This window comes from Phaethon lepturus, unplaced genomic scaffold, assembly GCF_000687285.1.
Source record: "Phaethon lepturus isolate BGI_N335 unplaced genomic scaffold, ASM68728v1 scaffold14638, whole genome shotgun sequence".
Lineage (NCBI taxonomy): Eukaryota > Metazoa > Chordata > Aves > Phaethontiformes > Phaethontidae > Phaethon > Phaethon lepturus.
The window spans coordinates 1-12,291 of NW_010557024.1; the positions used below are offsets into that span (position 1 = coordinate 1).

General features: G+C 40.0%; 1 protein-coding gene across 1 annotated transcript in view; it reads left to right on the forward strand.

Moving 5' to 3' along the window:
* Window positions 1-1,239: 1,239 nt before the first annotated feature.
* PDHA1 (pyruvate dehydrogenase (lipoamide) alpha 1) overlaps window positions 1,240-12,291 on the forward strand; it is a gene marked incomplete at its 5' end in the record, with an annotated part of 12,590 nt that continues 1,538 nt past the window's right edge. The window contains 9 exons of the mRNA XM_010292645.1: window positions 1,240-1,254; window positions 2,773-2,841; window positions 4,303-4,476; window positions 5,205-5,331; window positions 7,792-7,883; window positions 8,257-8,349; window positions 9,756-9,911; window positions 10,134-10,205; window positions 11,557-11,624. Coding sequence (XP_010290947.1) covers window positions 1,240-1,254; window positions 2,773-2,841; window positions 4,303-4,476; window positions 5,205-5,331; window positions 7,792-7,883; window positions 8,257-8,349; window positions 9,756-9,911; window positions 10,134-10,205; window positions 11,557-11,624 — 866 coding nt within the window. The remainder of the gene's footprint in view (window positions 1,255-2,772; window positions 2,842-4,302; window positions 4,477-5,204; window positions 5,332-7,791; window positions 7,884-8,256; window positions 8,350-9,755; window positions 9,912-10,133; window positions 10,206-11,556; window positions 11,625-12,291) is intronic.

Below are 12,291 nucleotides of genomic sequence, written 5' to 3' on the forward strand. Positions count from 1 at the left end.
CGGCTGGAGCACGGGCCACTTGAGAACCGCGGGCTGTAGCTGCCCTGCCCAGACACCCCCTGTCAGCTCTATGCGCTGTCGTCCCTTCGCTGTTTACTTTTTTAGTATGTACAAAATGTTTTGGTTCATTTCTGAAACCCTTTTCTGGGCCCTTTGCTTTGATTTATTTTATTTATATATATTTTGATGGTCAGCACAGGTCAGATCACAAACAGGGGATAAACCTGCACATCTCATTCCATTCAGTGATCTGACTTTTTTTGCTGCTTCACCTTTCTTTGCCCAAACAAGAGTCCCTTTTCATCCCTTTCTTTGCTCAAACAACAGTCCCTTTTCATCTCTTCCTGAATTTTCTTTCAAATGTTGTTATTTTTTGGTATTAGTGTGTCATTTGTGGTGTTTTATCTCTTTTGTGTGAAAAATCTTGCCTTTACCTCTTCATTCTTCTTATTCTGTTTTAACGACTGTGGCCATGACGAAAAGTTAACCCTGCTGAAAAAAATGGCTGGCAAGATCAAGTCGGTGTTAAAGGGGGCTTTTTTGGTGATTAGAAGTCAGCTGCCTTTTTGCCATTGAGAGCCAAATCTGTTACTGTACCTTTATTCTGAAGTAGCTCACTTACCTAAGCATTCAATTCTTGTGAGAAAAGCAGGCAGGTGACTGGATTCGTGAGAATGACATGAAAAGAGATTTACCAGAAGATCCTCCTGTGTGTGTTGGAACTATGTACCTCAGTATATTTAGTACTTAGTATATTAAGTATTTCCTAATTTACAAGTAAAATACTTGTGTTAAAATTTTCAAATACGGGTACCTAAAATTAGTGCCGTACTGCAAGTACTTGGCCTGCTCCTGGAAGACTGCATTTTCCTGGAATTCCAAACTAGGTCTGGTTTGGATATCTTTGTATAGATTTTTGGGTCCTAGTGATTACCCAGTACGTAAATATTTGTCTTGAATTGTTCCTATGCATTTATAGTGAAGGTACAAATAACCAAATAAAGAGAAGTAGTCTTAATTAATAAAGCAGTGTTTTATATATGATTTGAGCATATTGCAAAGTTTATAGATGGATTTCCGTGATGCAGAGCTTACCTGTAAAGAAGCTACCTCTTACAGTGTTTTACTTGGCTGGTAATTTGTTGAGTTCTCCTCCCCTAATTGTTTGTTACAGTTACTTACTCTTTTTTTTTTCTTTCTTTCTTTCTTTTTTTTGCCTTCCAAATGCTGCTAACCTAGGGAGCTGTTAGTGAGGTAAGGCCTGAATCAGTCTTGTCAAGGTTTGTTTTTGATACGTGTACTGGGCATGTATTAGAACTTTTGTACAGACTCCACAGTGTCACTTTTATGTCTTATTCAGGGCAGGAGGGTTCAACCAGGTGGCTTACAGAGGTCTCTTCCAACTTCGGCCATTCTGTAATTGCTGCAAATCTGAAACTCTTGATTTACGTCCAGCTCTGGAAGTAAAATAGCTTTTCCTCACCGATAATACTGATGTGTTGTGGTAAACAGTGTAGAAATTTGGTTTAAATTTAAAACTCTAAATAATTAATTGTGAAAAAAAATCATAATTATATAAAAAAATATTTATTTAATTAATGGGACAGAGCGGGAATTGTGATTGCTAAATCAAATATGCAACAGAGTAGGTAACCCAGGTGGACTGAGAAGTCTGTCTTGGCTTTTTTCCAAGCTTTATACCTATCAATCTGACTTTTTTTGGAGATATTGACCTGGGTATTCTCAAAAGTTTGAAGAGTCTGTCTTGGCTTTTTTCCAAGCTTTATACCTATCAATCTGACTTTTTTTGGAGATATTGACCTGGGTATTCTCAAAAGTTTGAAAGAATGAACCTTCATGTAACTGTATGCAAATTCCATTGTTGAATGAGCTACTGTAATTCATGTATAACTTAATTAGCAATACAGTTTTGCCACTAAAGATGTAGTGCATTCCTTATGCTGTGGCCACAACGCATGCATGGATGGATGAGTGTTGTATCTGGTGCTACAGTGAAACTTACTGAAGTTACCTAAAAATACCAGTTGTTCATTAGTTGTGAATGCTTGCACACATTCTTTAAGACAGAACAATAGTGTGTTTTTAAACGTACTTCTTGCTTCTCCCCCTACCATGCCACCCTTTCTGTTGCTCTGTATTTCATGTAGCCTTACGTATGTCACCTTCTATATTTCCATATAATCTTTAAGTAATGGCCATGCCGTTACCCACTTAAATGATACTCTTTCTTCATTGTTATTACCTTGCATGCCTCCAGCTTCTCTTCCTACTGAAAGGAAGGAGTGAGAGTAGTTCATATTCCAGAAATCTGCTGGATTTTTTTTTTAAAGAAACTTTTTGTTCTGTTAAGGTGAAATTCCAGTCAGCGCAAAGGGCCATCAAAATCTACATTGGCTATGTCTCTACTTGTATAAGACAATCTGACATGTAAAGGGAAAAATACTTATTTTTGTGATTTTTATGCTCTTCACTGTCTTTTGAAGCTTATTGGTTTTATTTTAGATAATCAGGGATATTACAAATTTAAAATTCTGTTCTCTTTTTCTAATCTTAATTTTCAGTACTGGGTGTGAAGCACATATGTACAAAATAAAAGGTCTCTAGTGTTATAAGGATATGCCGCTGAAGAGTTTAGTTCACAATTTATTTCAGTTTGGGAGTACTGTTAAAAATTGTTTGAGAATTGACCTACTTTTGCTTGATAATGATATTTAAATATTGCTCATGTTTTGGTTTTGTCTTTTTTTTAAGGCATCTCGAGTGATGGTAGCATCGCGTAACTATGCAGACTTTGCAAGTGAAGCTACATTTGAAATTAAGGTAAAGCAGCTGAATACTGGTATTCTGTGTAAGCACTTGTTGTAGATCTTGACATGATGGACTTGCCCCCTTATCTTTTCAATTAGAAAAATGCTGTTTGAATTTCCAGAACCAAATCCCTCAGTATTTGGCCTGATATCTAAATGCAGCTGGAAGTACTGTGCTTGGCAGTATGTAGTAATGTTACTTGTTCCTTAAGAATGTGAAGATGTGATTCTTTGCAGCTGTGATACTGCAATAGAACTATGAGTGGAGCTACAAAGGAGCTAAAGAACCTTTTCTGTTCTGAGGGGAAGAATATTAATGTTTCTTTAATGCTTTTAAAACAAATAGCTGGTGTTTTCTGCCTACCCTTCTTTCCATCTCCCTTTTGTTTATGGAGTCATGGGTGCTGTATCCCAGATGTGCAGCTGATTGAGGTCCATATGGATTTTGGAGGAAAAAATGTGGCATCCTTTTTAATGCTTGACTTGGTGCCGCTCAAAAATGTGTGTTATTCTGTCATCTTTCCACAGTGGCTAGATCTTAGGAGAAAATGATGCTTCCATTGGCAGTAGCTTTTTTGCTGGCTTTTCATTTGGGAATTGGTAAAAGAAACTCAGAAAGAATGATTTAGTTTTCCTTTTACCTTCCCCCTGTTTGTCTGTGCCTGTAAAGTATTAAAATTGTTTCACAGACAGAAGGGAGGGAAAAGATGTTTATCTGAAAAGTATTTTCTGAGTAGATACATGGTGTGATGTTTGGTCCTGTGTTGATAACAAGACTCCTAAATTTCTATTGTTATGTGAACTCTGAAGCAGAGCTGTCTTAAGAGTAGTGTCTTACATCAAATTCATCTAGGTGTTGGTGGATTTGCTCTGGAGAGACTTTGTTTTAGTATAAACTGTCTCTAATCTGTATAGCAGTATTTTGGCCATTTAATTTGCACTGACAGAGTAATTTGGTCTGTTCCACTGAACTTGAGATCATGTCCAAAGAAGGGCAGCAAAGCTGGTGAGGGGTATGGAGCACAAGTCTTACGGGGAGCGGCTGAGGGAACTGGGGTTGTTCAGTCTGTAGAAGAGGAGGCTGAGGGGAGACCTCATCGCTCTCTACAACTACCTGAAAGGGGTTGTGGCAACGTGGGTGTTGGTCTCTTCTCCCAAGTAACTAGTGACAGGACGAGAGGAAATGGCCTCAAGTTGCACCAGGGGAGGTTTGGACTGGATATTAGGAAAAAATTCTTTACTGAAAGAGTTGGTCAAACATTGGAACAGGCTGCCCAGGGAGGTGATGGAGTCACCATATCTGGAAGTGTTCAAAAAACGTGTGGATGTGGCACGTTGGGACCAGGTTTAGTGGGTATGGTGGTGTTGGGTTGATGGTTGGACTTGATGATCTTAGAGGTCTTTTCCAACCTTAATGATTCTGTGAAATAGGATGAATTACTTTGAAGAACTGACTACTTGTTCACCTTTACAGAAATGTGACCTCCATCGCCTGGAAGAAGGCCCTAGTACCACAGTAGTGATGACTCGAGAGGAGGGACTCCATTACTACAAGACAATGCAGACCATACGACGCATGGAGCTGAAGTCTGACCAACTGTACAAGCAGAAGATTATTCGTGGCTTCTGCCACTTATATGATGGTCAAGTAAGGAATTTTTTTTTCCAAAAGGTTTCGTATTGTTTCACCTTACTTAATGTAGGGATTTGAATAGAGCGGAGAGTAACTCTGGAACTGAGTATCTGCGTACAATGTCTGAAGTTGTAGCCGAATCCATGATTTGATTTAGTTCCTTCTGTATTTAAAAACAGTGTGTTGGCACACAGGGGAATCCCTGAGATCTGGGGACAGCAACAGGAAGAGAGAGGAGGCAAGGAAGATCAGCTGAATGTGAGGAATGAACAATGGCAGCATATGAACTTCTACATATTTGGAGGCCCACATCCTCCTCAAACTTCATTGATGTTTTTTGTTCCAACGTCTTACAGATCATGTGCCCGCTAGAAAGCAACAGCCAGGAGAAGGAGCTTCAAGAACTTAGTGAAACTTTGCTGCCTGTCCATTCCCCCCTGCCGTTTTTGAATTGCATTTGTTTAGATGCCTCATTTGGGAGCTGGGTGTAGAAAAAGTCCACGGATTTTTGCAGCTTCTAGTTCCCCTCCTGTCTGCTTTTGTAAGTCACAGTCAGGTTGGAATTTAGAACCCAAGGCTGTTGTAACTCCAGGCCTTGGGATTTAAGGCAGTCTCACGTATCTGTGCACTTCCTGTTTTCTGCTGATGTTTGATGTATGATCATAGCTAGCCTTTCCCACGCTGCTAACTGTGGAAGTAGTGTGCTTTACTTCATTGCTAAGCTTACTTTTCCTTTGTAACAGGAGGCTTGCTGTGTAGGGCTGGAAGTTGCCATAAAGCCTACAGACCATGTGATAACAGCTTACAGAGTTCATGGCTTTACCTATGCACGAGGAGTGCCTGTTCGAGAAATTCTCGCTGAACTTACAGGTTTGTGCTAAGTAAAAAGAGGATTTGCATACTGCTGTACTTGTGTTGGAATTTTTTTATTCAAATTCAAAGTGATGTTGATGCACAGAGTATACTGGGGCTTCAGAAGCAGTTTAGTGACATAGCAGAATGAATCAATTTTACAATTTTATGTAAATAGTATTTACATAGTAATTTACATTAAAAAGCAACCACTTTTTACTATAAAACATAAGTCACGAGGAATATTTAAGTGCTGGTACTTCTAAAGCACAAATTCAGAACGTTTTTCTTGCTACCATATGCTGTATTTATTGTGCTGCAGCAGCTTGTTTAAATGGAAGTTGTTGGTGGTAGGTGTTTGTTCTCAATAGGACAGGGCATTACCCTCCTAGGGGACAGACTTGTTTTTTCAGAATTACGCTGCTGAAGTTGTAGGAAGATTGGTAAACGCTGCCTGTAATGATAAACGGAATGGTTTGGGATAATTTGACTGTAAAAGAATATTAAATGGTAATGGGGACCGACCTAAGATTTTGCAGAAAGGAGAGGTGGTTATTCACAACAGGGTTATAGGTAGAGCAGGGAAGAGCAGAGAGGATCAGCCTGCTGAACTCTTAGACATCTGTGAAGGGATGCCGGAAGTGAAAAAGGAACAAGGAGTTTGAAGGCCTTTATGAATCATTGGTATAATAAAGACTTGATCTGAGAATTTGCATGCTTGAAACGTTAATATAGGAAAGCATGTTTTGGAAGTGGAGAAGACGTATGGTGTCGTATGCTAAGAATGTGTGTGTGTGTGTGTTAAGAATGTGTATTAATAACGTGCATGAAAGCCCAGAATCTAGTGGGTGGTCGACTTGCCAAGTGTCACCCCATACTGGTAATAGAGAAGATGAATGAGGAGATTGTCATGACTGTGGTCTACTATTAGCCCTGAAACTACAAATATCACTGATGATGTGGGGTTTGATTTTTTTCTTTTATTTTTTTTCATGACACACATCTTCTGTAGCATTATGCTTGGTTTTAGTGGGGTTCTTTTCATTGGGAAAGAGCAGCCGCAGTACAGAGAGTGTTGTTCCAAGAAATGACGCTTGAGGTGAGTTTCTGGAGAGGAGTGCTGCTAGAGATGATTCTTGCAAACAAAGATCTTGACTGAAAATGCCAAACTGAAAGACGGGCTGAGTGACAATGACCAGGAAATGACAACTAAAAAGCCTTTGAAGGAGCAGGAAGCAGAGTCACCCAAAATAAGACTAGTAGATAAGATCCTACAGGAAACAAACTATAGAGAAGGACTTTTCAGGAGAATTGATGATTCCCTGAGAAATGGTTTTGTGTTCTAAGAAAAGTGGAAAGTATAGCAAGAAGTTACATTGGTCAATCAGGAGTTCTTAAATACCTTCTAAAATACAAGAAAGGATTGTACAAAAAGTGGAAGGAGATTACTGAAGTTAAATTACACTTAAGAAAAACAGTCTTCTGATTAAAATTAGACAATTTTTTTTTTTGCTTTGGCCCTAGCTGGCAGAATCCATAAAAGCTCACATGAAACCAATTCATAAGCATTGGAAAGGTGTGAGAAAGACCAATAATAAAAATGATCCACTACTAAGTAAGAAAGAGAAGTACAAATTCCAGAAAGATCCATCATCCAACTTCTAAAGTAAACACCAAGGCTAAGGCAAAAAAACCAACCAAACAAGCTGTGCTTATTAGAAATAAAATACAAGTCTCTCTGACTAGTAACAAGACAGATTAGAAAAAGAAATGGAGTGGGCTGATGAGAAATTCTGTGTTCTTAGATGAGCTCACTTAAAAAGGGTTTGTTGTAATGCTTCATGGACCACTAATTATCTTGAGACTACAGCTTGAATGAAGTTGGGCTAGGTGACTTTAATGTTTATCCTGGAGTGGGATGGGGAGCTGTTGGTTGGGGTTTGTTTGTTTGTTTGTCGTTTTGTTTTTTTTTAATGTCTATCTGTAGTTTTTGTTTCTGGTTATTATTACAGAGAAGCAAAGTGTAGATTATTGCAACTAATTTGGAACAGTGTTCATACCTTTCTTGCAGAAGCCAAAAGTAAGGACTGTATATACTTCTTACAGATTACATCTATGAGAAATATAGACTACTTTGGCTATTTAAAAAAACAAACCAACCAAACAAATAAAACCCATTTATCAGAAAGTGCTTTTTTTATAGTGGGACACTGAAACTTCTTGGTTGGTTTTAAAATTTCTTCTTAATCTCATTCTGTATTTCCTGAACTATGTTTTCATTATCATTCTCTTTTTCCCCTTCTCTTACTAGTTTTGTGATATATTTAACTGTAAACTCATTGTGTCTTAACTCCACATAGATCTAATGACAACAACATGGTCTTAGTGTTAACTGCCTTTAGGAATTGAATTAGATGTTCCCATTTGCATAGTATTTTTCCTCTGAAAAAGGTAAATTGCTTGTTATTCACGTTTCAGGTCGAAAAGGAGGATGTGCAAAGGGAAAAGGAGGATCAATGCATATGTATACCAAAAACTTCTATGGTGGCAATGGTATTGTTGGTGCTCAGGTATATATGCGACTTCTACTTTAAAGCACAAGCTGAATTTGGCTCGTGTCCTGTGCCAGTGTTTCCTCTTGGGTTTTGTGGTGTGAGCTTGTATGCAGATACCATTGCTCTGTGGCTATTAAATGTTATGTCTTTATTCTGGTTTGCTCACAGTTTTGTAAACTGTAGCAAAAATGAATCAAATTGAGAATATAGTTAATGTTTACTTTGGCTGCAATACAGATTGGAACAAATGGAAGTGGGTTATTGACAACTTGTTTGTTGATTGGCTCTCTAACAGTGTAAATGTCTCTATACAGTTCACAAGCTGCCCATCTCTTAACTCCTCTAAACATTGTTCTAACATTTTGGTTTGTCCTGTACTCTGTGACAGGTTCCTCTTGGAGCTGGGATTGCCCTGGCCTGTAAATACTTCGGTAAAAATGAAGTCTGTCTGACGTTATATGGGGATGGTGCCGCCAATCAGGTAAACGAGCTTTGTCCAAGTGTGGCTCTGGTGAGGAGGAGTGTGACTCTGGGTAATCGGTTTGCCTTCTGTGAACTGTGACCCTTCTACCCCAGGGTGGGAGGGCACCTTTCAGCCTGCCTGTGCAGGACCTGCGCCCCCAGCAATGGCTGACGTGGAACGCAGGCTGAGATCTGTGTGTTGGGCTTCCTGCTGCAAGGGTGCTTTATTAAGGGAGTCTGCTGATGCTGAAAAGCAACCCTGGAGAGAGAGAGAGAAGACTCTACACCCACTGTCCTACGGTCAACTGTGGTTTTTCTTAGGGCTTTTGTTGTGAAGCACTGTTCACTGAGACAAACTCCATGTAGGTGGCTGGGCATCTTGCAAATTTTGGACGCTAGCAGTTCTTATTTGTGTAGTGTGAGGCATTTGAATAGGAGTGTGTTTCAAGTACTGTGTAGTCCTCAGAGGAGTGACTCAGGTGAGCAGTTAAGAAGTTAATTGGTAGGTATTCTTTATGTATCAGGAATGTAGCATGTGCTTGGATTTTATTTTGATCATGTTTCAGACCTGTGTGAAAGTCTGGCTTTCCCCACCCCCATTTTGAACTTGGCCCTTGTTGCTGGAGTGGAGGGAAAGCTGCTCAGCCCCCTCCCTCCTGGAGTGAGCGAGGCGAATGGTTAATTATGTGAACACTGCCCGAGTCATTGGAGGAGGGGTTTCCAGTTACTCTTGTTATCCTCTTTCCAGTTGCACGTTACTTACCTACGTGTGACACTGTGAAGCCTTTGTGCTGTAAGGAGAGCTCTGAACGATAGTAGTGAAGATGACACTGCTCCTGAATAGGGAGAGACATGTACCTTACATGTCTGAAGACAGAGGAGAGGACAGAGCATCTCACAGAGCCACTTCCTACTGACATTAAGCCAGATAAGAAACGGGTGGTGTAGAGTGTACCGTTGATATAATGTCCCACCTTCAAAACACAGGTGGACATCTCAGTTCTTGGTTTTCCCTGTCTTTGACTTAGAGTAGCAAGGCTGATGCAGCCACTGTGGTCAAACTTTTCTTTTACTTTGCTGTAGCAACATCCTGCCAGATTAATCAGTTGCAAAGGGGTTTTTTTATGACTGTTGCTGAAATAATACCTCAGTTAGTTAAAGTTGAAGGTTTTGTGCTACCCTAGCACAGATGCTGATACAAGTTTAAAAATGAATTTCTATAAACTATTAGTTGAGACGAAAGTTACCTTCCATAGTGCAGCTTCTTTTTTATTCCTGCCAAGCTGCAGCAAGTGGCTGGGTTCAGATCACTTTCAGTATTAATATTACTCCTTTCTAGACCTCTGCAACTGAATGATTTTCAGTAGAGCCTAAATGTGTGAAGGCTGAGCTCCCTGTCTGGGTGGAACTTGCTTTTTCTTTCAGGGCCAGATATTTGAAACATACAACATGGCGGCCTTATGGAAGTTGCCTTGCATTTTTATCTGTGAGAACAATCGGTATGGAATGGGAACTTCGGTTGAAAGAGCCGCAGCCAGCACTGACTACTACAAAAGAGGAGACTTCATTCCAGGGCTCAGGGTGAGTACACTTCAGCGTGGAAGCGAGGGGATGCATGTGCACGCACCTCTGCACAAACATATGTATGTATGTATTTCTTTTATTTTTAAATATATTTCTAAATAGTTTTCAAATGTAGGAAAATTTGAAACTGAATTCCTGTTGCACTTGTGGAAGTACTGAAATTGGAAGTTTGGGTGTTGGCATTTTTTTTTGCCTCAACTTGTAATTTCTGTTTATCAGGTGGATGGTATGGATGTTCTCTGTGTTCGAGAAGCAACGAAGTTTGCAGCTGAGTACTGTAGAGCTGGAAAAGTAAGTTGGTAATCATCATTCCTTTTCCATAGGTGAAATTCTTAGCCAGAGTATTGCTGCATTAAAAACTTCATCACCTGGCCCATTTTCTCCAGTCACTGTTGAAACTTTGTTTGACCTTTATTTCCTTTTTTACTCCACAGTATTGAACCTGTAAGCAATTGAGTGGTTCTTTAATTTTGTTAGAATTTGTTAATATGCAATTGGTATTGACTAAGGATTTAAAAGAAGATACATATAGTGATACTCTGTCATCTTTTTCCCCATTTCTACCCCAGTTAAGTTTTGTTGTGAAAGGTGTTCTGACTGTCAGGCAGTTGTGGTGTTTGTGAAGAGGTTTATCAGGGGAAGCATCAAAGAAAGTAGTAATCATTCTATATTTGCAACAAATGGAAAGTGAAGTAAAAGTTTTGTGAGTCAGCATCAGTGTCTGTCACCCAAGTATGCCACACTGGGTTTGAAGATTTGTAATGTTTGGTGAAATGTTTGTGCTGGGGCCCTACAGCAGGAAAAGAAAAAGGGTCTGTGAGCTACAATCTTACACTGTTGTGGTTTAGGCCCAGAGCGCCAAGCAGCTGCTTGCTCACTCTCCCCCAGTGGGAGGGGGGAGAGAATTGGGAAAAAATGACAGCAAGAGAGAAGGGAACAGCTATGGTAACAACAATAATAATAACAAAAAAGCAATGTGCAAGACCAAGTGATGCCCCATACAGCAATTGCTCACCACCCGGTGATCGATAGCCCGTCTCCGAGCAGTGATTTCCACCCCCTGCTCACTCCAGTTTATGTACTGGCCATGACATTGTATGGTAGGGAATATCTCTTTGGCCAGCCTGGGTCAGCTGTCCTGGCTGTGTCCCCTCCCAGCTCCCTGTGCACCCCCAGCCTCCTTGCTGGCAGCCCAGCACGAGAAGCTGGATTGTCCTTGACTGCTTAGCAACAACCCAAAACATCAGCACCTTATCAACATTTTCTCATCCCAAATCGAAAACATAGCCTCACGCTAGCTTCTGCGAAGAAACCCAGCTCTATCCTGGCTGAAACCAGGATACACTGAAACAACAGGCAATTTGAAATAGTCTGAGTAATGGTGGCATGACAGTGGAAGGGCAGAAATTGTTTAATCCTGATCAGTAAGAACATGAGAATAAATGCTTACCATATCAACATATGCTTTAATTTGAAAATAGGTAAGCTTCATTTTACTAGTTGTGATAGTTATGTAAATTAAACTGAGAAAAAACTTTGAATTAAAATCATTCATTGCTGGTGCCATTCACCTATAGCAAATGCTGCTGTAACAATGAAGTGGTCACTCAAGGTGGAAAGTATTGTGTTTTTTCTTTTTAAGGGTCCTATTCTGATGGAGCTACAGACATACCGTTACCATGGCCACAGTATGAGTGACCCTGGAATAAGGTACTGTGATGTTCGTTCTTGGCGTTCAGTGACAACAAATAAGTATTGATGGTCAAAATCTTGAAACTGTCATGGATGCAATGTTTAAATCCATTGTGAAGTGCATATAAAGGTTATGATGAAATTGTTATGACTAGTCTGATCACTCATTGCTCAGTTGATAACCCATGTAACATATTTGTTTTACCTGTATTTAGTATTAATACCTGTATAGTATTGAGATGTAGTTTTAGAACAAGCACAAAGTCAGTTAAACTTCTGTGCTTTCTGTTAATGAAGTCTGCTTTCAGGGTGACTTTATGGTGTGTTCTAATTAAGCTTTGACTGAAAAGCAGCCTGCTTTTCCAGGGGTTTTAGAGTATTTAAAATCACACACTAAATTACGGGAACAGCTTGGACTGTCCAGTCAAGTAGAACACTTCTTGGAAATGCAAATATACAGGTGCTAAAAAGGCTTATCAGGCATTGTGCCAACTGACAAATTCAAATAGTGCTACATGAAGTAGAGGCATATCCCAGGGCTTTGCTGGAAACTTGTTGTGAATTGGAAGCAGGCCGCAAGTCATCCAGCCCCCCCTTAGGGGCGATGGGAAGGAGGAAATGTGGCCCCTCATGGTAGCTGTCTCAGGCTGGGAGTGCTCCTCTTTCCCTGCCTACATTATACCTG